General features: G+C 39.1%; 1 protein-coding gene across 1 annotated transcript in view; it reads left to right on the forward strand.

The window, feature by feature from the left end:
• RPS6KA2 (ribosomal protein S6 kinase A2) overlaps window positions 1-27,208 on the forward strand; it is a 165,705-nt gene that overhangs the window by 109,891 nt on the left and 28,606 nt on the right. Inside the window, exons 9-14 of the mRNA XM_021392310.1 lie at window positions 2,837-2,907; window positions 3,739-3,827; window positions 10,617-10,681; window positions 19,666-19,768; window positions 22,475-22,605; window positions 24,025-24,150. Of these exons, the coding sequence (XP_021247985.1) occupies window positions 2,837-2,907; window positions 3,739-3,827; window positions 10,617-10,681; window positions 19,666-19,768; window positions 22,475-22,605; window positions 24,025-24,150 (585 nt within the window). The remainder of the gene's footprint in view (window positions 1-2,836; window positions 2,908-3,738; window positions 3,828-10,616; window positions 10,682-19,665; window positions 19,769-22,474; window positions 22,606-24,024; window positions 24,151-27,208) is intronic.

The following is a 27,208-nucleotide window of genomic DNA, read 5'->3' on the forward strand; positions in this document are numbered from 1 at the left end:
CTAACAGGATCACTTCTCGTATCCATTCCCACCAAGCTTGCTCTGTGGTTGCATTAACAGGCAGCTGAACTGGAGCAGGGAATATTTGCCTTTCTTACTGAATATTGGTATGGAAAGGAAGCCAAAGTTGGAAGGAGACAAAGTCTTCTGAAGTGCTGGCTACAAGAGGGCAGCCCTCCAGAATACCCGAGAAGTGAGTTGCTGGGAGGCAAGGAACAAACCAACAGATGGTTTATACAGATGGGAAAGCAGGAAGAGTGAAAAGTGCATTTCCCAGCAAAACTATGGAGTTTGCTTGAATAGCCAAAAATGCTGTAAAGTTTCTTCACACCTAGGCTCAGCTCCCAGTCAACCTACCATGACCCATACCACTCTGAATTTATGTGAAATGTTAGCAGCAAATGCTCGTTTCTGTTTTCATGTTCAGGTCTAGCAAGGATCTTGATATTAAAAAAAAAAAAAAAGAAAGAAAGAAAAACAGGAAACCAGGGTGTTGTGCAGCAACTTTAACTATTTTCATTTTTCATAGTTTTCTTCAGTTTCAATGTTTCATTTTTAATCTTGAACAGATTTTAGAATCAGGGCAGGATTTATAGGAACCAGTGCTTTCTTCCAGCTGCTGCTCAGTAGAGTTCACTAAAGTCAAAAGCTCTGGTATATTTAACATACTGTAATGGCATTTCACTTTAAATTTTGATGTGAAGTGCATTTCTCCTGAATCTGCATTAGTCTCAGCATTAGAGTTGTAAAACTGGTAACAAAGTGCCAGCTGTTGGAGCAGTGCAGTAAATATTCCCTGCAGCCTCTAGGAAAAGTCACTTCCCCTGCTCCCTCCTGCAACTTCTATTTTTTTCTTTCCTTCCTTCCTCCTTCAACACTGCATCTGAATTTCTTGCCCTCAGGCTGCTTGGCCCTGCACACACAGTGCATTTGCAGATCTGTCTCTGATATCCTGGTGGGTTGGAGCTGCAGACTTCCCACGTAGTCACTGACCAAGCAGTAGCATATATCTGCTATCAGTATACATCAGTGGCTTCAACCCTATTTCTGTTTAATAAATGAGCTGTAGCAGTCATTGTTAGTGCTGTTAAATTAGATCTATTGTAACAACAAAGTGACATGAGCAAGCACAAGTGAATATTAGATACTTGGCCAGAACATAAAGGAAACTCTTTAGAAATCATGATGAGTGTTTTGTATAATAAGTGACACTTTTGTTACTGCTCTAGGAAGTGATCTTCTCTGCCCCTCATCACAAGGATATATGACCATTTTTGTCAGGACAAAGGCTCTTATAGGTCAGAGTTATTTTGAAAATAGGGCTTGAGCTCCTCTGTCATTTAGGCTGTTTTAACAATTCTACTCCATCACATTTCTTTCTAGCAGACAAGCTGCTTTTCTCCACCTCTGTCAGGCAGCTGCAATCTTGACTTTCCTAGACCAAGCAGGAGTTAAAACCTTTACATTTTCCAAATCTTGTCTGTTTTTTTTCAGTCATACAGAGGTTTTTAAAATATTTTTTCCACGCTTCTGGCTCATATTTTATTACCTTGACATAATTTGTTCATAATGCAGATAAACCCTTCAATTAATTATAATCAGTTAGTTATTTGGCATCTAAGCCTCTCATCTGCCCTCCTCACAAAACTAGCCTAACATTTTCATAGGTAGAATTTTCTTATGCCTTCTTATAGTTTTCTTACAGTACAGCTGTATTTAATCTCAGATAAGAGACAGCAGTGAAGCTTTTGTGCAATAAGGTGCAAAAACTACATAATGGTTGCAGAGTCTGTCCTGCTTTAAGGGGTATTTAATTACAGTACTGAACATCAATTAGGAGGTACTTATTGTAGAGGAGATCCAAAACCTGAATCACAGATACAGGTGGATAACTGTTCTCTTTTCTCTTAATGGACATTGTCCTCCTTTATGCTTGGCTGAATTATGTTCTTGGTTTATTTTTAATTCCTGATGCGTAACTTTCATCAGCTACCACTGATAGCCCCATGAAACATTGTATCTAGAGGTGCATGAGAGACCTACTATTTAATCCATACTAGAAAAGATTGTGTAAGTATACAGTCAATCAAGTAGACAAGATTGTATAACAATGGACTCTCTATGTAGTGCAAGTATGCAACTGGCAAAGATGATAAGACTCAGATAAAAAGAATCATAGAACTGTATAATATCCTGAATTGGAAGACACCTACAAGGATTGTGGCTCCACACAGCACCGCCCAAAATCCAAACCATGTGTCTGAGAATGTTGTTCAAATGCACTACTGCCACTTGGAGCTGTGACCGCTGCCCTGGGGAGCCTGTTCCAGTGCCCAGCCACCCTCTGGTGAAGAACTTTTTCCTAACATCAACCTGATGCTTCCCTGACACAGCTGCTTGTGATTCCCTCAGAAGGGCATGGGGAATCCATTTGCCCCACACTACAGTCTTTGCCAAATATCTAAGAACAACTATACCTGCTCAAACTAAAGATCCACCCAGCCAATGGCATCCATCTTGTCTCCAATATTGGCCACAGAACAAGTGCTGGAAATAGCAGCATGTATGATGCTTCTCCCCAAATTTACCAAAATTTACCACCAAGTATCAGTGTAAACAATTTAAGACTCTTGAACTAAGTAATCGTAATGGTCCTTGATATTCTGCATAATCTAGACTTGCTGTATCATTTTTTTCTCTAACTACTGTTTGTTGGGCCATTCCTTCTCAGTTTTTCAGTTGTGTTTGAAATAAATAGAAAAGGGTTGTGGTGTGTGATGAGCTATTCAGGCTGTCTCAACACTTACTCAATTTACTATTTTTTGTTATTCCGCAGTTTGAGATGCTGACAGGATCATTACCATTCCAGGGAAAAGACAGAAAGGAGACGATGGCTCTTATTCTCAAGTGAGTACTGAAATCTATTTCATTCCCTTAACTATGAGTTAGCTGTACCCTTGGGGCAGCCTATAGGTCCAAGGTATATGAAAGGTAGAAAATAATAATGTCTATAATGAGTTTTTCAAAGCTTTGTAAGGCATTCACGGCTAAATCCTGTATGTAGTTCTAAAATTGCCTTCAGAGTGAATAGCAGGAAGTGAATTACTGAGCAGGCCTTACAAAAGAAATATGTATCAGTTTCTGTAATACAGAGTGTCATTATCTGTACAGAATTGGAAATAGATTTCCGAAGGACAGCTTATGTTCCGTTGTTTCAGGGTCTCACATCTTTTCCTTTGAGAATTTCCCACTCATTTAGTGTTAAGTGCAGACACAAGTATTTCAGAGTTTGAAGCTTATCCTTTATCAATGTTACGTTTCTTCTCTATAGCTGTGAATCAACGAGGGAAAAGTTTTATTCTCTCTAATCAATATATGATTTATTATTTTCATGATGATTTCTTTGTTTCTTTAAATTTCTCTTGAATCCCAAAATTATTCCAACAAACTAAAAAATTTTTTTAATTCTGTAGGAAAAATACCTCTTAATATTGCAAAAAGTATTAAGAGATTCATTAATCTATCCCAGTGACACCAGTGGTAAAACATACTTTAACTTCAACAGAACAAGATAATTCCCTCCAATTGTATTGTGGTATGTTTTGGTAGTCATGCCTTTGGTCAGTAAGTTCACGTGCCTGCTCCTCCTAATTGCTGCTATGCCGTTCTTTAAACCACAGTGTGATGTAGAAAATTTTTGAAAAATCTATTTTCTTTTCAAGTGTTGTGTCCTTTCAGAGCCAAGCTGGGAATGCCACAGTTCTTGAGCATAGAAGCCCAGAGCCTGCTGCGAGCCCTCTTCAAAAGGAACCCATCCAACAGATTAGGTACGCACATGCATTAAATCAGTGCATTTGTTATATGTGCTCGGTCTTGTTAGGTGACGATAATTTCTCTCAGACCGTCTTCCCTGAAAGTTATCCTCTTCATTATGCTTGCATTTTACATGCCTTCCTAGAATGCAGGAAACTTTCAGAATACTCGAGAAACTTGCAAAGAGCAGAGTCAAAGTACTGGAATAAAAAACATGTTATTAGCGTGTATTTTCTTTTTTCAGGGAAGAGGGAGAATGAACCACCATCATTTATGAACTGTGTAAGGCAACTCCTGCATATGATAATATAGAGAACTTAGATGACAGGGATCTTTTTTTCTTATTCTGAGTAGATTAGCTGCAAATCTGAAGTGGGGAAATAAAGGCAGTAAAATTTATCATGAGCTCCCCTATTCTGAAATGCATTTTGATGCTGTCTCATTTTGGTTGCCGGGAACATTTTAACAGTAGGTTTTCCTTATGGCCCTAAATGCATTATATCCTTTCTCACTGATGTATTTTCTCCCTTTGTTAGTAATTTAATTTAAATTGTGATAAACTACAGGGATATATTGGATTTTGTATCTTATGCCATCTCTACCTTTGTTTGGGAGTTTTATTAAGAAATTCATTACATTTGGTTAGATCATAGACCATGCCTGGCACATAATTTTCATTGAAAATTTAATCTTCAATTTTTATGTGAAAAAATAAGAATAGTCATATCCAGTGAATAATAATAAGATAGTAGTGTTGTCATCTTTTTCATTTAAAAATCATATCTTGTTCTGTGAAAAAAATTGAAGATTTATTTTTACCTCACACCTTTCTCCTGTTTTGCTGTGTTTTAGATGAGTAAGAGAAGAATTTGCTTTTAAAGGAAAAGGAAAAACCAAAGGGCAGTGTGGAATAACTTCAAAGTATTCATCTTATACTCGTCCTGGTTTCCTTCTCCTTTGTAACTCCTTCCACAGGGCTTTTGTGCTGAGGCCTGTGGGGATGGCTAGGAATGGGGAGCCTGTCCCTTGGCATGTTGGTGTGACCCCTCTCCTCCTGGGGTACACTACATGACCCACAGAAGCGAAGTACCCCCATAGGTCCTTTTGACCTAACAATAGCTCTTGTAGACAGATAGAGAAGAAAGTGCAAGAATACATTTTCTCAACAGGTTTCAATTACTCCAAGCACTTGGCTTCACATTAGAGGGAATTAGAGTAGTGAGATTTCCAGGTTTAATCCTCGTTCAGGAAATAAGACACGGCAATAAATATAAACTTTTCCACACTTCCTTCCTTTGTTTCTTTCTGCTTTCTTTCCTTTCTCTCTCTCTTGTTTTGTTCTGCTTTGCTCATTTTGTGGCTTCCCACAATTTGCTGTGCATCCAAAATGTGCTCCAGTGAAGTCAGTGGGAAGTTCTGGATGCTAGTCCTTCAGAAAAAAAAGCTGATCAGTTAAATAAACAAAGTTCCTTAGCATTAGAAACGAGCTATAACAATTCTAGCCCAAAAATTTCTTATTCTGATGAAGGAGAAACTTATTTTAAAAGCTTATAAACTCATAAAATTGAAAGATAAAGTTTTCTATGCATCAAAGCAGAATGTATCTTCTCCATCTAGAGTATAAGGAAAGAATGACTGTTTCTTTGGCCTCTATGCTTAATCTATTGGCACATGCTTTTGCTTTATAGTTTCTTGGCCAAAACTTTAGGTGTAGCAGTAGAAGGCTCTCTGTCTTTTAACTGATTGAGAATCAGAATGAAGGGCGATGAAAACAGGTTTGAAGAAGAAATTTTTAAATGATTGGCCTAAATGCTGAACAGAAGTCAGCAAATAAAAGGTCTGCTTCAGCTTTGTAGATTTTAGCTTTTTCTGGGACAAGAATAGTCTAAAGTTGAAAGACGAGTGAAGTTAGACATCATGTTTTGAAAAATCTTTGGAAAATCAATGAAGCGTGCTAAAATTGAGTGGGAACTATATTATGGATCAAACACTTGTTTTCAGTCCTTGTTTCAGATGTTTGCAAATCTGGAGAGTGTTTGTATTCAGTCTGAAATTGTTTCTAACTTTGGCAAACTGAAAGAAGCTGGGCTTCAAAAATCATTTTATTCTGACTACCATCTTGCTTTTTCCTGTTTGATTTTGGCATTTTAACAAATAGAAGACTGATTAGGAATTCTAAAATTTTGTTTTGAAACTTTGCTTCAAACTTTGGATTATGAATAAAAAAATACTAGAATTGAACTGAAAGAAGGAAGTTCATGATCCCGTTTCACTGATTTTGCTTTGAAGTCTGGTGCCCATGTTATTTCTTTCTAACAAAGTATTAAGGAATGGAAATTATGTCTGTCTTCGGCATCCCTTGTTATGGACACTGTTTGTCATTTTCTGAAGCTAAAGACTCTACTGTACAAATAGTCTACATAGCACTGCTTTGATAGTATTTCTTTGATTAAATACAACAAATTGCAGATTATGAATGGACATAATTTTGTATTACTACAGCAGATTAACTGGAATATCAGGCAAAAAAGGTGTAAGCATCTTAGAAAGGAAATTGTATGATAGAAGTATGAGTTTATTGTACTGATAGTAATTAAGCAATGGACAAATTCTCATATACCCAAAAGTCTGGATACATCCAATTGGGTGAATGAATGTAGAGCATTTCAGGAACTCTTTACACTACTGAGAGATATAAAGGTTTCAGAGTCCTAAAAATTGAGAATTTTGGCCAAGAAAGTATAAAGCAAAAGTATGAGCTAGTAGATTCAGCGCAGAGGCCAAGTAAGTGGTTATTTTTTTCTTAGTCCTGATTAGTTTCAATTGTATGAGACAATGAGCTTTAAAAAACGAGATTCTCTTCCATCAGAGTGACTGTATATCTTCCTTGTAAAGCTGAGAATGAATTGTGAAATGTCTACCACTGACTGGGAAGCTGTAGAAACTCAAACATTTTATCTGCTGGAACTAAAATTCTGGAAACTCCTTCTGCTCATTTTGAATATTCAGATAATCAAGTTTCCTGTTGTCTCCCTTTTTCCCCGTAGTGTATTTCAAGGCTCACGTTATCCATAATAATTCAACCATCAAAAACAATTACAAATAAAACATTCTCCTGTTACTGCACGCAGACACTTTTATTACAGGCATAAAACAATCTTAGATAATTAAGTTCTCGCTTATTAACATGAGGCAACTTTTATATAAATCCTTGCACTCTATAATGTGTTTAACCTGGCAATTTGATCTGAAAGCATCATTTCTCATCTTGGACCTTTGTGGGACTGTAGGGCAACACTTGCAGGCAGTAGGTTTGATGGCACAGATTATTCTTCACAGGTATATCTGATTACAAAGTTATAGTTAAAGTGAAGTTAAAAAACAACAAATAGAAATCCGGAGGAAAGTGGAAGGCGTTAATTCATGGTGCATGCCATCATGTGCTGCAATTCAGTGCAGTTCAGTCTTCCCAGTCCTCATCCATATTCCAAGAACTGTCCCTCTCCATGAAGCGAGACAATCTAGACGGGATTTCTTCTGGGCTTGTTTTCTCTATGAAAGTACATATCTTTCCAGTACCACTGTAGATTTGTAGACAGTAGATGAACGGCCTCAAATGTGCAGATTGGATCCAGAGAGGCTGTACTGTAAGCGCCTCTGCTGTAACTTCTCCCTTTGATTTCCACATAGGGCCAGGATGGCCCCTAGGGGCTCTCTGAGCTGCCGCCGAGGCTAACACCCTCAGATCATGTCTACTCTGTTCCAGAGGGGACTGGATCACAAGCCACTGCCTGCAGCCAGAGCGTAGGGGCTGGGAGGCAGCTGTGGGCTATACCAGTAGGTCTCACAGCAGGGAAGATCAGGGAATTAAAAACTGCAGGAAGGACTGAGTCTTCTCTGCAATGTAAAATCAGCTGCTGTGAGTTAGAAGCCCTTCGCTCTTTGCAAACTTAGGCTATTACCATCCTAAATCTCTTCAATACACCAAGCTAGCCAGAGATGGAAACAAGCCATCACATTCCCAACAACGTATTCTTTCTGTGCCAGAGCTCCAAGGTGGCCTCAAGTGGGAAATGTTAATTTTTCAAACAAATACCCATGTCAACTGCATGCTACATTCCTTACTGCACACTTTAGTTCTCCACAAACAGAAGTAGTTATGGGTGGGCTTTTTCCTTGGTTCTGATTTCTATGTTTTTATAGGAAAAAAAAAAAGTAGCAAAAAAGCATGGGTTTCAAATAGGTCATCTTAAAAAGGTGGGTCCTTCCCATCACACAGTGGTATCCATAAGCCTACAAAACAGGAAAAAATGAAACAGTACAGAGAAGATTGAATATATTGCTGGTTATCCTCGGCCTAGGGAATGTTACCAGTAACTGATGAGTATCTGTAGCATTTATCCTAGTCCTTTGACATTGGTTTGGCAGTTGGGTTTCATCCTCATTTAGTAAAGAACATCAACTGCACATTACAAAGTTTCCAGTAACCACCAACTGAACACACAACAGTTATCACATATATTTCTTCTCTGAAGAGTTGTTAAATGTAATTCTTTTCAGAGTAACTTTGTCAGTTTCATCTTTCTGTTGGAATTGCTGAAATCAGAAAGAATCAGGTAGGAGTATCTAGTACAGACTTAGACTGTGCATGGAAAAAACTATGCTAAGGAAGACATAAAACAAGTCTTGTTACTGTCTTAGTATATTCTTTTTGAATACCTAGAAGTCATAAACTGCCTCACAAAGAGCAAGAATAGGATGAACATGTGTAATACTTCACCCAAATTCTCATCTGGTCTCCACCTGCTTTAAGCTCAAGCAAGGGATTTCCTGAACCTCTCATGGTTTGTCAATGAAGTAATCTTCAGCAGATTTCTTTTCTACTTTTATGGTCTCCTCCTGAACCTATATAAGTATTTTGCATCCGTGTCCTCTTTTTCACGGAATTCCACATCGCACAACTGGCTGCAGCCTGAAGAAAGACCCCCAGATTGCTCTGTACCTGATTCCGACTAGCATCGCTTATTGACCTAAATCCTGTACTGGAAAAGATGTGAAGCATTTGATCCCCATCCCCACTTTCCAGGCAGTCATGACTTTTGGATCTGTCATATACCCTCCTCTGTCATGTGTTTCCAGGTTAAAAAGTCTCAGTTTACTCAGTCATTCCATACCCTTCCTTGCTGCCTTTCTTCGATTTTTTCTACCTCTAAAAAATATGCCCTTTACTATTTGAGGGAAACAACTATATTCCACATTCACATTACAGGTGTACAACAGACATATATAGCAATGCAATTATGTTCAATTTTCGTCCTCTTTTATCTCTCTAAGATTTGATTTAATGATGAATTTTTCTAGAACTATTCATCATAATCCAAAGACCTGACTCTTGCTTGGAAAGGGTCACTTCAGCATGCATAATTTTTTATAGCAAGCTAGGATTGTTTATCCTCATGTGCGTCACTTATGTTTGTCTATACTATAAGATTACCAGGATAGGGAAGTGCTCAGACCTGTATTCCTTTTGAATTACTATCCAGGAAGCCTGACATAATCCTGCATGTTATGTTCACAAAATCTTTGCTTTTTGTATTCATTCATCGGTGAACATTAAGCAGACTGTAGGAAGCCGTTCCTGATCAGTGCATTTTGGCAAACATTGGTAGTGTCTTGTACACAAGGAGAGCAGATGTCACATTTTACAAAAGCTGGAGTTGACAAGACCTTTCTAAAACTGCTTGTAATGTTGATCTTCAGGAAGTACAAATACTGCATTTAAAAAGCTGAGTCCTCTGAGGTGCTGATTGCCTTTTGCAAGATGCTTATTAATCCTGAGTCCTTTTGGGAATCCAGGCTTCTCAACATCCTTGTAAAGAAGTGCTGGGTACCTTTCAGTCACTGGTTCCAAAACTACAGTGTGAAACCTTTGCTTCCAGGTGTTATTTCTTCAACTGAAAAAAATGAAAAGTGCTATTAATAAAGTCAAATCAAACCCCTAAAAATGGCATGCTAAGTCATCTCTGACAGTTGTTTAATTATTACGGAATACTTGTTGTTTTTTGTAATGGCATTGAAGGAATTAAATTCAACAAAACAAAGAAAATAGCAGTCTTTCTAGATTAAGATTCATTACCAGATCTCAGAGGAGTTTTCTTAAATATCCAGTAGAGTACTTAAGAGGAAATTAACACTATTACCAGTGAAGGAAAGATGCCACTGAGAGTGATTACTTTGATACTCATACAAATTTGAATATGATACTTGAAAAGGGGGAACCTGAAATGTTGGCTTATCTCAAATCATTTGGAGCCTTTTGGTATTCTGAGTCTGAACTTACTTGTAATGCAGCTTTTTCTATCAGTAGATGTAGGGGAGGACTAGAGAAGATTTGACAATCAACAGCAACTGCTGCTGGTGGCAGGAGGCAGCCATAGCCTTGCAGGAGCATCGGGACATTTTGGGGCCTCTCCTGGCCTTGCTAGTGCCTGTGCTCTGCTGCAGCTGAAATCCTACATCTTACTCGAAGCCCAAAGAGAGCTAGCTTGGCAACAACCTCACTTGAAGGAAACGAAAAATCCTCAGCAATCAAATTTTAATTATTGAAGTGCCATTGTCTGTATATATGTTTGTTTACAGTTATGGCGGTTGTACTGTTCAGGTTTTCATAATTAGAAGAAAATTTTAGATGGTGACTCTGGTTCTATCAGAAAAAAAGGAAATGGGGAGGAAAGTTGGAGATATGTGCCATGCAGCACTCTACTAAATATTACATTATTTTGATTCTTTCTTTCTCTTGTTAGGTGCTGGATTCGATGGAGTAGAAGAAATTAAACGTCACCCTTTCTTTATTACTATAGACTGGAATGTAAGTGGAGAAACCTTTTAATTTTTTCATTCTTCTTAGCTAAATTTTGGAAGACCAAGTTCCGTGCTTATCAGAAAGGTTAACTGATCTCTAACATAGAAGACCCAGGATCTATAGCCTTTTAAGTTGGTTCCTATATCTCTTGCATATGTATAAATATATATTTTTAGATTTTTAGATCTGTTTTTTAAATCTAATATTTTTTTGTATCTAAATATGAAAGAAACAGAAAGATGTTCAGTTTTCTCTGACTGCTTTTCTCTGTGTTGTTTGATGGGCTGTCTTACCATAGTACTGTTTGAGGCCATTTATCTAATTTCTACATTCAACTCTGCATCAACTGTGAGAGCTGAGTTGGAGTGAAATGATCGGCTTTAAGTGAAATAATTCCTGTAATATTTCATATTCTCTGTACTCAGCACTGGTGAGATCGCACCTCGAGTACTGTGTTCAGTTTTGGGTCCCTCGCTGCAAGAAAGACATTGAGGCCCTTGGAGCGTGTTCAGAGAAGGACAATGAAGCTGTGAGGGGTCTGGAGCACAGGCCTTATGAGGAGCAGCTGAGGGAGCTGGGATTGTTCAGACTGGAGAAGAGGAGGCTCAGGGGAGACCTTATCACTCTTTATAATTCCATGAAGGGAGGTTGTGGAGAGGTGTGGGTTGGCCTGTTCGCCCATGTAACTAGCAATAGGACTAGGGGGAATGGCCTCAAGTTGCAGCAGGGGAGATTCATGTTGGGCATTAGGAAATACTTCTCTGAGAGAGTGGTCAGGCACTGGAACGGACTGCCCTGGGAGGTGGTGGAGTCACAAGACCTGGTGGTTTTCAAGAAACGTTTAGATGTTGCACTGAGGGACATGGTTTAGTGGGAAATATTGGTGATAGGTGGATAGTTGGACTGGATGATCTTAGAGGTCTTTTCCAACGTTGGTGATTCTATGATTCTATATTTTAGTTGCAAAGAAAAACAGAGCCAAAGAACTGAATTTGAAGGAGATGCTCAAAAGAGAAGCTGATGTTCTCAGTTTTTATTCTTTTATTTTCCGTATTGATATACTTGTCCCTTCTCATTGGATCTGGCAAGTGGGAATAAATGCTATTTTTATTCTTTACAATGTCAGGAACCTCCAGGAATCCTTTCCTCTCTTGGAATTATTCAGAGTAGCTCCAGGTCCACTCTTGCATGTATCTGCAGATGTAGCTCCAAGCAGCCCCAAGATCTCCAGGTTCACCAGTTCCCAAACACACCTACTGGCACTGGCTGGTGTACAGCAGGTTGTGCGACATCATGCCAGGGAAATCATAAATCTTCTAAAGTAGCTTTGTTGACACCTTCTTGTCTGTTTTGGCCTACGTTACTATCGGACAGGATCTGACTCTTCTGTGATGCTGTGATGGGTGCTACAGAAATGTACTAAATAGGAGTATTTTCAGAGCAGAGCTTTTACGTTACTAGGTATACAAAACAGCCAACCAGTACAGGAAATAGCAATTCCTCTTGCAAGTGGTTGATGTTTTGTTGAGGTGAGTCATTAATTTAACATCAGCATTCAAAATTGGAACAGCGGTCATTGTATCAAACATAACATAGTTCCAATAAGACGTGTCAGACAGACATGATTCATAGAGTGGTAAACAAGAATTTATTTTCTTGCTATCAGATACAGCTCATAAAGCTGGCAGTAGAGTTTAGCTAAATATTCAGTTCAGACTTGCAGCAGGTTAAGCCTCACTTTTTTAGTATCACATTTATTTAAATCAACTATTTTAAAGAAATTTGGAGGCAAACACTTTTTGTTCATGATTTTGGCATCTGTCAATGCATCAGCACTCCCGTGGTCCACATCCACTAGTATTTTCATGTTTAATTTTGCCTGACTTATGCTATGGTATTGCTCTGTCTCTTTAAAACAGGTCACTGTTTTTACTGGTGCAGTTCTTACAGTAAATTCTGGTAAAACAGCATGAATGTCTGTCACACAGCCATCCTCAAACCACTGCCCAGGGCTTTTCAATAAGGCTAGTTCCTCTGTGAAAGCATATTTTATGGTGCCCAAGTGGCCTCTAAATGGCCCACAGAATCATTTATTTTGGAAAACTGCGTGAAGCTACTTTGAACAGCATGTTGAGGAGTGGGCATGAGTCATTAGCATGTTACAAGATGATCAATGAAAGTGGAGTTTGAGACTTTCCTTTATGGCTCCAGTGTTTTTTTGTCCTCTTACATTTGTTCTGGAGTCTGGATTCTCCTTCATTTTCTGCTTCTTACTGAACATAAGATGCTGTATAAAAGATTTACATTTAGTAAAACATTAAGTTGTGGGTCATATCAACTCTAAAGGTATTCAAACAAGCAGAGAATCTGGAAGAGGTTTTTATTAATGCTGTTACTGCCTCTGTTCCTCTTATATGTCTGTGGTCTTCAGCTTCAGGGCAGGTGAACAAATCTTAATTTAGTTGGGAACATTGCAACAGTGACGGGGTCCCTCTTTTCCCTTTTGCTAGTGGAGCAGCTCCCCCACTCATGGAGAAATGAGCCACTGTATCTTGACAACGATCCATTCTTGCCCGTCCTAAGGAATTTGCACAGTCCTCCATCATTTGAGAAAGTTCACATGGGCAGGCTAGGGAAATATATACGATGACCAGGCTAAATATGCACAAGCATAACTTGGAGCTAGAGAGGGAAGTATAATTAACTCCCTGTGATGTCTTATTTAGACTGTAACTTCGCTGTAAAATAAACCTGTAAAAACTTATTCTAATCCAAGCCAGTTAGTTCTTATTGCACTCTCTTGGGTACAGATGAATCGTTATTGCACAGGTCAGCTGTCATCTTTATAATATAGTTCCTCATTTAATCCTGTTTTTACTATCACTCAGGGAGATCTTGGGAGACGTACATAGGTACAGCAGCAATGATGTATGCATTTTAGAGTGATATGAGCCACCCTAGTCCTGAACTAAAGCCAGGACTTGGAATTAGGATGCTGATCCAACTGTTAACAAGTTCTCTATGGACAGAAGCAGAGCATGTATGGAGAGCAGAAATGGATTAGGCGTGCATATTTAGTGCTGATGTCTGCATTGCTGCAAGAAGAATCAACAAATGACAACACTGATGAGGCAGGATGTGGATTTGATTTATATCTTGGTAACATAAAGGGCTCCGTGAGCAACAGGCAGTCTCTCCTGGAGAGCTTCTAAGGGACCTTGACAACTGTGAAAGATAGGTCTGCTGCAATTGACAGCACAGAAACTTTCAGGGGCTATAGTAAAATGATTCTACATTTAAATCCCTTTATCACAAAGTAAAATTATCCTACATATAAATCCCTTTATCACAAAGGGTCACAATGGGTTACTGTCTTCTAGAAACCCAATGTAAAAGAGGTCATTTTTAAGCAAGCTTTTTCCTACAACAAGAGTAACATGCTAACCAGGAAGAAAAAAACACCAATCTGCTTAGTCTCAGTTTATAAAAAGTTTCAAAACAGAAATGGAACTAACATTCCTTCTTTTCTAGTTCTATGTGATGTCTAGATATCATACTGATGAAGTCATTAGAATTGCAGGCAGAAGTGTGTAAATCATATCTACATTTACTGTCAGAGCTGTTCCCTTGGGTTTTGGATAAAGGCTTGGTTATTTTCTCTATCAGTGTAATGTTTACCTGTTGGAGCGATCGTTTCCCACTTGTTTCCCATCTTTCACTGTCTTTAGACAGACACAACCAGACACGGTGTCTGGTTTGGATGCAGGCAGTGAACATAGTGGAAATGACATACATGGTGTAAGGAGCCCTTTTATGATGCTCCAGATGATGTTAAGCACAGCAGAAGCAATAGGTGCAATCCTGGAAAATATGGGTGTGGCTACAGAAAACCGTCCTCCTCTAGTCCTTTCCCACAATATTTTGGCTTCATTCTTGTATTCCAGAGCACCATCCTTCAGTCCAGGTGTAACATTTGCTGTATAGGTAGCACTAAATGAATTAAAGATAGTCTAATACAGAGTATTTATGCCAAAACGTAAATTATAGTATGAGCTAATTTCTGTAGGAGCGTTATTTTTACAGTTGTTGTCACCAAGTAACAAAACTTCAAGTCTCCGCTTCCCAGCATGAAAAATAGTTGAAGGTTTCTGCAAATATCTGTCTTACTGCTCTAAAGCTTTTTGTTGGCACTGTGACACAAATTGGATAGATCTTCTGTTAAATGAACGGACTGTCTTTTGTGATCAAACCTGAGATTCACAGGAAGATCAGCTGTCCAGCTCCTTCTGAGTTTTATCTGCTACTGACTTTGCGCCTCTTCTCTCCCTAAGACAAAGAGACCAAAATGGAGTTGACCTCACATAATTTCAATCATTGGATCTTAGAAAGCACAGCCTGGTTCCTACTATTTGTGTTACTGTTTCTTCTTTCCAGGTCACGCTTAAAGAATTTCTGGCTTTTCATTGAAAATGAAAAATGAAGTCCATTTTTGCAGACTGCAGGCAGAGGAGTGAGACAAAACGAGTGTTTTTTGTTTAGATGACAGACAAAATTAGAACTGGAGCAAATGGCATGCTAGAAAATGAACTGTCAGATACAGCTGGAAAGGAGTAGGAAGAAAGAGGACATGAATTCTATTTCCTCTAATATTAATCAGAGATCAAATTGAACTGGAATTGTGAGTTACTTAAGGTGGATTTTACCAACAGCAAAAGTTGATCTGGAGGTCTGAATTCTGCTAGCTTTTCTATCATTTGCAGGTAATAGCATTGTGCCATTAATCTAGGACAGGACAAACATTTTAGGAGGTAGTTCATCTTTTTGTCTGCTTATTGGATTTTCTATGACAGGTATATGTATCTTTGCACTACAAGTGCATCACTGTGGAGGATCCTTCTATTTCTGAAAGGTGTCTAAGGAATAATTCAATTTTCTATCGAAGAAGCTTGGTTGAGGAAATGACTAAATAGATTTTAATTAAAACATCTCTTTTTTTTTTTTTTTTTAATATATTTTTTCCAGTCACATATACAAACATTTTCTTCTCTGGGTTTTTAGGAGTCCAAACCAGGACTGCTGTGACTGGGATTCATAGAATCATAGAATGGCTTGGGTTGGAAGGGACCTCAAGGATCATCAAGTTTCAACATCCCTGCCACAGGCAGGGTTGCCAGCCACTGGATCAAGTACTTGATCATATTGCCCAGGTCCCCATGCAACTTGACCTTAAACACCTCCAGGGACAGGGCATCCACAGCTTCTCTGTGCAACCTGTTCCAGCACCTCACCACTCTCTCAGTAAAAAACTTCCCCCTGACATCTCATCTAAATCTCCCCTCTTTTAGTTTAAAAGTCCTATCGCTGTCTACCTGTGTAAAAAGTTGATTTCCCTTCAGCTTATAAACTCCCTTTAAATATTGGAAAGCTGCAATGATGTCTCCGCACAACCTTCTCTTTTCCAACCTGAACAAGCCCAGCTCCTTCAGCCTATCTTCATAGGAGAGATGCTCCAGCCCTTGGATCATCTTCATGGCCCTCCTCTGGACGCTTTCCAAAAGCTCTGCATCCTTCCTGTGTTGGGAGCCCCAGACCTGGATGCAGTACTCCAGCTGAGGCCTCACAGGGACAGAGTAGAGGGGGACAATCACCTCCCTGTCCCTGCTGGCCACCCCTCTTCTAATGGATCCCAGGATACCATTGGCCTTCCAAGCTGCAAGCACACGCTGCTGGCTCATGTTAAGTTTTTCATCAACCAGGATCCCTAAGTCCTTCTCAGCTTGGATACTCTTGAGGAATTCTTCTCCCAGTTTGTTTTCATACCTGGGATTACCTCAATCCAAGTGCAAAACCTTGCACTTTGCTTTGTTGAACCTCGTTAGGTTCACACGGGCCCACCTTTTGAGTTTATCAAGGTCCCTCTGGGTGGCATCCCTTCCTTCTGTTTTATCAACCACTCCGCTCAGCTTGATGTCATCAGTTAACTTGCTGATAGCTGTTTAAAATTTACCAGAAGTTATTAGAGAACCTGATAAAAATGGTTAAATACAGGAGTCCAGACTTATCTTGTTATGTCATTTGCCACTCTGTTTGGATTTATGTTGGAAGAGATCAATGTGGAAGAGATATGGCACTAGCCTCAAATAATTTTGAGACTGTGATAAGAGATGATCAGTTAATATGTTTTGCCTAAAATGAGAAATATTCTTGGAAAGACCAGAAGGATCTCAAATCCCCAGAGAGATTTGCTCTCTGTTTTTATGGAAAACAATGGCCATGATTCTTAGGTCAGTTTGTGTCTCTTGTGAAGTGGCGTTGACAGGATATGGGTCATTTAAAGGAAGATGTGTTCTGCGTGAAGAAAGCCTTCACTTTTAACTTTGTGCTGTGGTTTAGTTTACTTCAATGAATTGGCTTTGGTTTTAGTGGTTCTCTCAGAGCAGTGGAGCCAGTGTGGGATAGCAAAGCCTGCAGATGACTCTGCTCTGCTCATTCTTGCTCCTCACAGTTCAGTCTAGCTACCTGATTCAAAGACCTGGGACAAAAATATTTTAGGCTGTTGACCTTTTGCTGTTCCTAATCATCTAGTCAGAAACACCAGAAACAAACTCAATTGCAAGTGGAAAAGGAAATGGAAAAGGGTGTCAACCAGTTTGCACTCAGGAGGTTCCTTTCTCCCACACAAGCGACTTCTTTGTTTCCATCCCCTCCCAGCAAGCGGATTTGTGATTACACATCTTTAGGTGGCATGTGACTCATGATGAATCTCAAATCCCTCCTCAGTAGTGGAGGATGTGGGTTAGGGATTCAAAACACAAAAGTAGCTCCAACAGCACTTAAGAAACTACAGATGGAGGGAAGAATCGAGAGGCCAGGCAGAATATGGTTATGATAATGAAAAGAGAGTGCAGTTCCCAAATGATGTACAGTTCTAAAACGTTTTCCAATTTTTGGACCTCACAGGATGAGGAGTGCATTTAATTCAAGGGGGAAGCATGTGTGTGTGACCAGATTGCTTTTTGCAGTAGAGGCACTGCAGTTGTGAATTAAGACAAATAGAAGGAAGCTGGAAGCAAGTAGCTTTTTCAAGGTTAAAGCTTAGCAAGAGAGAAACCCACAGTAGGTGCTGAGTGCTCTTTTAAAACACCGTGCAGACAGAAAAATGTGTATGTTAATTAATAGGTTGATACTTTTCAGTTGATGAGTGACACTTCCTGCTTAAGGTCACAATTGGCTTTTAATTATTTGGAAAACTAGCTTTCCACTGTGGCTCACAACAATTATTCATCTCTTTTTCTCTCAGAAGATATGGAGAAGTTTTGCGCAAGCAGGGATTTTTTATGGTGAAATGGCTATTAATTACTGCAGAGTCATTTCCAACCTCACCATTCCACTTTTCCAAGGAATCATAATTCAGCCACAAACATCTGCTTTATACTAATGCTAATACTATGCTACAGAATGTCCTGCCTCTATAACTGTTATTTATCTATGCAAAATAAAGTTTAAATTATGTTGATCCGTATGTATATTAGGTTTGACCACATGCTTTATATTATAGAATTTAGTTCACCACAAAAATCACAGTTAAAAAAAAAAATCTTCCTGCTTGCAAAGAGCTGGACAAGCATATATTAATCTCCATTAAATGCTTTGGAAAACCAGCTCATTATGAAGTTGTTTTAAAAGTTAACTTGAAAATATATGTATTATAAACAGTCATTAAATTGCTCTCCAGCTCTTATCATGACTTGAAAGTTTGAAAGAAACAAAGTATTTTTGCTCAGGCATGCTAATTATTGGAAACTGTCTGTGGCAACTAACTCAGTTCTTTGAAACCTGAGAACAAAAGCATTGCCAGAAAGGGAGCAAGCCTAGGGATGGAAACATGGGGTAGGGAGTCAAATGGGAGCTCAGTTCTTGGTGCTGCCACCAGCATGGTGCTCAGGTTTGGCCAGTTCAAGCAGAGATAATGCAAAGATCGTTTAAATCAATAGGACTCTTTTCTTTAACCTCTGTAGGCTTCAAGACAGTTCTAGACATACTAAGCCCCAGTTTGTTTATCTTCCAGAAAGTGTGTGTGCATATGAATGCTTGCAAAGGAACACAGTGCAGCAATTTCTTAAGCATTGCTAAGTATGAGTAAAGAGGCCACGAGATCCCTTGTAATGAAGGCAGGGTATTAGTACACATATATGGTGACTGTTACTTAGGTGGTCCCATAGTTGCCCCTTCACTCCCCAGAACAAACTCACCCAGTTGTTCTTACCTATTGTATGTCTTCCCCTCTTCCTTAACTTTTTTCCTTGGTTTTGTTCCTCTGCTCCATCTACATTTACACCTTTAACATGATTTCCCACCCATCTGCAGTGCTTTCTTCGTACTGCCTTTGGATGGGAAGATTGGATGGATTTCATCTAACCCTCAGCTGTGAGCTCCTTCCGTTTCACCAGATATGCCAAAAGAACAAATCTCTTGTTTAGGTTGTGAGCTCCAAGCAGCAAGGCCTGTTGCTCATCTCCGTCTGGCAGGGTGTTGAACATATTGCTAGTTCTTGACAAACAAAAAATGCTAAAGCAGTCACTGCTTCCAAGTGGTTATTGTTATCATTACTGTGATGCTCAGCTCAACCTTGCATGGTCTCCTAGTGTTACCACTGCATGTTCCAGTCCTGCCCTTAAGATCAGTGAATTTCCAGATGCTCCAGCTGTACTGTTGTGTCAGTTCATGGTCTAAATTTCGACCAGAAACATTGCATTTACATTCTGAGTCCTAGTAACTAAGAACTGCAGAGACCTGCCAGGACACTGATTTGAAGCCTACCAGTTAAACAAGAGCTAGTACTGTGGCTTCATCATCCTCTTTGTCAACCCTGCGAGGATGGCACTGAGCTAACGAAGGCCACTCCAAACAAAGCAGGGAAGCTTTTCTGTGAGTATTGAAGTAGCAGAATTTGTTGTCGTGTTGCTGACTGTGATTTGTTCTTCTTGTAGAAACTGTACAGAAAAGAAATCAAGCCACCTTTCAAGCCTGCAGTGGGACGGCCAGAAGACACTTTTCATTTTGATCCAGAGTTCACATCTCGGACCCCCACAGGTTAGCACGATGGCACACGGGTGTTGGATTTTTTTAGTGATTCAGTTCATTCATAATCTCCCTCCCTATTCCATTGAGTCAAAAAGTCTGATCACCTGTGGAGTTGCTGTTTTTAGTGATACCCAACGGGATGCAAAGAGTGTTTTGCATTTCTGAGAAAAGACAGGAACATTTCACCAACTTCACATTAATATGTCTGCATTGTTTATAGAGAAACAATGTAATTATTGGCTATTTTATTACTATTATTGTTGCTTACATTAGCTGAATTCAACTGTTCTAGGCTTCAAAGAACTTTGTATCTCTACAAGTTAGTATTTAACTTTGTATTCCATAGATGTTTCTTTAATTATTAAATGAGCTCTACTGCCTAGAATCAGGTTCAGTCAAAGGTTTGCATCCAGTCACTTGCCAGTCTAGTAGTTTGCTGTTTCACAGAAAGCTTTCTGTAGTCTGGAGGTTGAAACAGCTTTCTGCAGAATCCTAAGCTTTCCTGTGAGGATTCTGAAGATGCAGTCCCAATACTCACAGTTCATCATTGCAGGTACAGTTTAACATTACCTTTTCTCAAGGATTCATCTGAGTTTGAGTCAGTTTTTCTGGCCACTTATTTCTCAAGTCCGCTTCAACATTTCATTTATGTTGACTCAGCTATCTATGGATCCTCTCAGGGAGCAGAAGTGATCCAGGCTGTAAGTTGTGATTAGAAAAAGGGTCAAACCAAGATCGTTGTGGTAATCCAAATTAGAGTTCAGCCCACAAATGTCTGCACTGTTTTTAGGGATGGGGTGGTTTTCCATGACCAGCACAGGCATCTTAGGCTGGCTTTACTGCTGAGAAAATGTATGTAAAGTTGCACCTCAGGTATCTATATCTCCTGTTCTGCAAATAAAATAATAATGTTTACTGTCCCCTGTGAAGCATACTGAAGTAAATTACTTCAGATTTATGAAGCCTTTATGAGTACTGTAATGTAGGATGCTCAGGTAGGACAAAGCATTATGGCTTTCACAGTTAGAAAGATAGCCATCATAGGAGTTTGGTGTTTGCAAGTAGGTCAGACATATCAAACGATTCAGTATTTATCAAGACTAGGAAAAGGATTTAGGATTCATAACTATCACAGTTAACATGATTTAAACAGAGTTTTGCACTTAATGCGTTTTAACATCCAGTCCATACAGTGGGCATACTGGTCAGTGGTAGTGAATATTTAATACTGAATACCAAATAATCACTTGTTCATTTACAGTGTTTCATAAAGAGATTAGCAGTGAATTATGAAGGAACAGTTATTTTAAATAGAGATGACCTAGCACTTGTGGTTTGGAACTGAATCACAACTCTTCTGCAGTTCAATAGTGTTCAAGATTTGAATTATCCCATTCCATTTTCAAAATAAATATTATTTTCCCTTAATTAGTCTCTTTTGGAAAAGTACTGTAGTATATACGCTCTTGTAAGAAGTACCCAGTGAAGCAAGAGGTCTGGTGAGATTCATCCATGTATTTGCAAGGACCACACTCATGGACATGCAAATAAACAAATAGCCCACTTTGTTTTACCAAAGAATAGGCTTTTCCACATAGTTTGGAGTGAGCTTAGACTTGCTGTGCTTTTTTCTGGCTCCAGCCAAAGCTGAGACTTTGTAGAGATATAGAATTAGCTGCAGTCTCAGTTTGGTTTGTTTCTAGATCATTTGTTTCTACCATATTACGGCTTCAGAAGGACTGAACCTTGTATAGTAAACCACATGTCATATTGGAGGAAACACAATGATAGGCGGAAAAAAAGAACAAATGAAAAATGAGGAAATATCCACAGTTTACATTTTACGTACCCAGGAAAGGTTTGCGTTGCTGCTCTTACTGCTTATGAAAATGCCCTGGACAAAAAGTGCACTATGGGAGAAAGATCTCTTTAAAGCATTTCAGAACTCTAAGTGAAGCACCTCTTCTCTTCTTGCTTTGGCAGGATGTTTCTCTCATTGAGTGATAGCAAAGGTCCCAGAGACTGGTCTCTAGTTGTTTGATTCCAAAGGCAGAACAATTCAGGGCTCTTTGAACTCTCCCGGAGTGAAGAGGTTAGTTACAACACCCCCAGCCAGTTTGTTCACCTGAGGACAAGTCAGTCAGCCTCTTCCTGGAGTAGGTCCCAGCTCCTACATCTGCTCTAGAAAGATCCTTTTGAGTCTGCAAACCACCACTTTGGGAGCATCGTGCTTTTACACTCGCTTCAGGTCTTTTCCCCTTTGCATTCTCCTCATCCACACATCATATTGCATTACTTTAGCCTTTGTAATTTCTGTAGTCAAGGTGTTCCACAAAGGACAGATAAAGCATCCCACAGCTTTTTTCCACTCTCTGGAGAACTTCTGCTAAGCCAAAGGGGTGCCCTGCCTTGAGCCATCCATCCTTCAGACTCCTTGCACAGACGGTGCTTCACACTGGAATGAAAATTTACCATGACAAAAACTCTGTATCCAAGAGGAGAGATCTTGCAAACAGTATCCCTGCAATGTTCAGATCCAGGGGAAAGGGATGGAGAAGGCACATCAGAGTCTTTCTTATGGAGGTGAATTAGATGTCTACCAGTTCAGCAGAATCTGCAGCTGACTGACAGGGGTGACTAAGTCTACTGCAGGTGTTGTACTATTATTTTCTGATCCTTTGTGCCACTCATGAGGTCGTTTTCTTCCTCCCACAGATTCCCCAGGCGTTCCTCCAAGTGCCAATGCTCATCATCTTTTCAGAGGGTTCAGCTTTGTTGCCTCTAACTTGGTGCAGGAGCCTGCACAGCAAGATGTGCACAAAGCCACTGTTCATCCAATTGTGCAGGTATGGATGCTGATGTTAAACTTTGCACTTGACGGGCAGATACATATGGGCATGTTGTATTTAAACTGCCTTAGCGTTTCACATTCACCCAAGCCTCATCTGTTTCCATGCTACATGTACGAGATGGAAAATTAGGTATTTTTTTCACAAGGGCTTTTATCTTTACATTCTCGACTGCCCTACAAGGGAAAAAGGGATCACACTTATCACAGCTCGGATGAAAAGTACTTCTGCATACTCAAAACACTATTGCAGGGCAAGTAGTGAAATGTTTTTTAGTGCCTGATTTGTCTTGAATTATGTGATATTGGCAGAGAAGCTTATTGAACTATTTCTGTAGGCTCCCACACACACGGAGCCCAGGCTTCTGGGTTTAGAGAGACCACAATGTTCCTGTTGTGATTGCACAAGAGCCTGGTCATATTCACATAACTTGGCAGTGGAAGGAAAATTGCCAGACTCTTGGTTTCTTGTTGCCATTCCCCTATGACATTCTCTCCAGCTATTGTAATTTCACACTAGAGTAAACCAGAAATGAATTGCTACAAATGGCTCAACACATCAGAGGAACTGTGAATCAGGAGAGGAACGGGGCTGCTCAAAGATGAAGCACATTTTCCCACAAGGAAAAAGCTTTTGTCTTACCCACAGCAAGAGGTACACATGCCTCAAGGGGAAGAGTCCTTGCCTATGGTATCAGCTTTCATCTCTGTTTTAATAATTCATAGTTTACTATTAAAGGCTGTTTTCTGCACCACTAAGTGAATTGTTAGCCAAGAAATTACACCCCCCAAAAATGTATATATGTTTTCTTCTAAAAATGCGTTAAATATAACATGCGTGTCTTACATGGTTACATGTCTGACAAGGCTCTGTTTAGGCTTTTCCAGAGAGGATACATTTTTAGACAGAAGGTCCTAGAGGATTTTTAGAGGTAATGGTCATTTCTTAAGTCCTGGAATGGAATTTGCATCAAGGTTTCAAATCTGGGCTTTGGGAGGCCATCATCATCTAACCAATCTGCCTGCCCAAATTATCTGGCCCTTCAGTAATTAGAAATAAGTTTCTGTAGACAAGAAATGCGTGTTTGTCAAGAGATTTAGGCCTACAGTTCCCTGTGAATTTCTAGTAGGAAGTGGTTGTCTGCATTCCATAAATAGTTTAGAAAATCTCTGCTTTTTCTGCCATTACTTCTCAGTGGGAAACTCCTTCTTACAGACTTAAAAGAGGTAAAAAGGGATGGGACACACTTGTTTAGATAAAAAGCTTCAGATTTTTTTAATTGGACTTAGAACACTAGCTAAGAACAAGAGGATTCTGTGGAGAAGATGAGATCACACACTTTGTGAAGACCAGGCTAGTCCTTGCATTTATGTACCCATGTCCTGATTACCTTGTTTATTTTGTCTTTCTCTATAGCAGTTACATGGAAACAACATTCACTTCACAGATGGATATGAGATCAAGGAGGACATAGGAATTGGCTCCTATTCAGTGTGCAAGAGATGTGTTCATAAAGCAACAGAAACAGAGTTTGCAGTGAAGGTAGGAAATTCTCCTGGTAGATGCCAGACATGTGGTGAGACTTTTCTGCTGGTCTAAACAGCAGTGTGATCAGTCTTACATTGCTGGCTTATTTCTTTTTGGTGTTGCTTGGTTCTTTTTCACTTTCAAAAGATGACAGGTTTCATGATAAGCCTATGTTATTTCTCATGCTTTAATTTAATGAAGTAAAGTTCCAGGATGGAAAAAAACTTTACAGTCATGCATTGAAATCCTGCTAAATTATTTCAGCCTTGCTCCTTTCACAATCTAGATATGATTTTTAGCAGATTATATGATCAAATTTACACTTAACTCAAACAAAATAACATGTAAAATGATTGCAAAATTGAATCCCATATGATTGCAAAATAGCATTTTATTCTTCTTAAGTTTAGTTCTGACAGTTCTTACTGTAATAAGAGAGATTTGTTAGTGAATCATGGTCACCTTCAAATCATCAGATTTCTTTGTCTCTCCTTGATGTTCAGCACCAGCATGCTACACAAAGGAGCAAATGACAAGCTTTGGTGGATATTCAAAATATAAATTCAGTGGAATTTAGTTGAATATTAGAGACAAATCAGTGAATTTCAGACTCATTCAAGCAATCCCATATGTCACAGCAGCCAGCAGCCAGGAAGCTGCAAGGATGTATGTATGAGGGGATCTGTTATAATAGGAAAGAATGGCTGTCCAGTAGAACTGCTTTAACTCATAGGAAGTTTTTTGCTTTAGCTCAGTAGAACTTCTTAGCTCAGAGGGCTAAGTTTAAACCTCTGTTAAGTGCTATTGGTTAATAGCATGTAGCTTTTACAGAGGGCAAAAATGTCTAGCATATGTGGCAAGCAATCATGAGGTTACTTCTCAGATAAAAACTTCCAAAAATTACATTTTCTTTGGTGGAAAGGAGTAGTAATTAAAATGTTCATCTGCTAGAAAATTATTTAGTGATTTTGTTCTTATACTAAAAAGTGGTAATGGTAAGATTGGATTAAATGAGGAACTAGTATAATGAATTTGGAAAGACACAGACAATTAGGTCAGATCCTTTAATTCTGTATTATCTCATGGAAACAGATTGCTTAAATGAGCAGAAGACAAAGAAAGTAATTCCTTGAAATCAGTGCATAGAGGGACGTATTTACTAAACTTGCAGTAAATCATAGAATCATTAAGGTAGGAAGAGACCTCTAAGATCATTAAGTCCAACCGTCAACCCGTCCCCACCACGCCCACTAACCATGTCCCTCAGTGCCACATCCACACGATTCTTTAACACCTCCAGGGACAGTGACTCCACCACCTCCCTTGGCAGCCTGTGCCACTGCCTGACAGCTCTTTCAGAGAAGAAATTTTTCCTAATATCCATCCTGAACCTCTCCTGGCAAAACTTGAGGCCATTACCTCTTGTTCTATCACTAGTTACTTGAGAAAAGAGACCAACTCTCACCAAAAAAGTAGTCTGGACAACTGATGGTTTACTTTTTGTATTTTAAAGTTTGTAGAAAAATTTAGCTTGTAAATGAGATTGTGTCTCTGCAATGAAATAAGAAACTGTGAGCTTAAAGTGATCCAAATTGCAGGTCATAGATAAGTGAGCTAGAGGTAGTCAGTAGAGTAATGTTAAAGTATTTATTCAGTCTAATTTTCCATTACAAAATGGATGATAATTCAGTATCCATTCAAGTGCATGAAAGTTTTGATGTCTCCTAGTGGTGGCCACAAAACTCTGGGAACCATTAATAATTGACAGTTGGTTGATGTCATTGTTCAAACAACAGGCTATACCATAATTAGGAGCACAGCCCTACCAGCAGGTCTGTGGGCTTGCACATGAACATGATAGGATTTTCATTTTTAATGAATGGAAAAATTACAGTTTTCCAGTGACCTGTTAATTTTCAACAGATGGCATTGTGCTATAGTAGGTATAGGTCTTGTAGAGATAAATGACATCTCTGGTAAACAAAATGTGTGTTAAATTAAATGAATTATTTTAATATTTTATGTATATCAAAAATTGCTAACAGTTTTATGAGTGTAATACAGCCAGCAGGAAATCGAAATACAAAGACCTTTATCCTCAAAGGTGTTTGAGGGCCTGAATCCAAGAGGGTCCAGAACCTGCTTAGCAGTTATGGGTTTGGATTACCTATGAGAATCTAGAACAAACTCAACACATGGATAAATCCAATGCCTCGGAAGAGTTTTGCACTTTGATTGCAAAGCTTATGCTCCCTTCCATTTTTATTAATCTTTTCTTTTTATTCCTTTCTTCCTCCACTTCTCACTACTGCTTTCTTGTCACGCTAGTAAGTCTTGATTTTGACTGCCAGTTTAGGCAACTCTCTCTGCATCTCAGTTTCCAACACAGAGTGAGTCAAACATGTAGCACAGATTTTGAGTTGGAGATGGCTGGTGGGTTTCTATTTGTACTGTCTTTTCAGCGTGTCGACTGCTCCCTATTTCATTATTTTTCTTACAAATACATTGGTTTTATTTTCCTTTCTTTTTTTTTCTGTATTTGATATCAAGATTGCATCATTTTGTTATCAAAGTAGCTCACTTTCATGAAGATAGCACAATGCCAACCATTTCTAGTAATTAAATGGTATGGGAGTTGCAACTGACATTATCTTAATTATATATCAGTCCCTTTTGACATGCATCTTTTAACTCTCTCTATAAAAATCACTGTAATTAGATTCTTTTGATTTCTTTCAGTAAGCATAACTTTTCCATGGTCCCTGACATATAATAGTCACAGGAAAAAATATCTACAGTGAACATTCATACGATAGGCAGTTTCCCCATTTGTCTTGTAACACGTCATTAAAAGCTCCCTAGTTAAGACTGACTGCCAACACGTCAGAGAGCATCATCCTATCTCCCCAGAGGATACTGACAATAATGAAGGAGTTCAGGAAATGACATGATGGCATCACTGTGGGAAGAGGTTCGTAATGTCATCGTGTAAATAATCCCTCCATGGAGTCCACCACCCACCAGGCCTTATTTACTATCGCTGTGTAGTGCCATACTGAGACAGCAGAGTACT

The sequence above is a fragment of the Numida meleagris genome, chromosome 3, assembly GCF_002078875.1.
Source record: "Numida meleagris isolate 19003 breed g44 Domestic line chromosome 3, NumMel1.0, whole genome shotgun sequence".
Taxonomy (NCBI): domain Eukaryota; kingdom Metazoa; phylum Chordata; class Aves; order Galliformes; family Numididae; genus Numida; species Numida meleagris.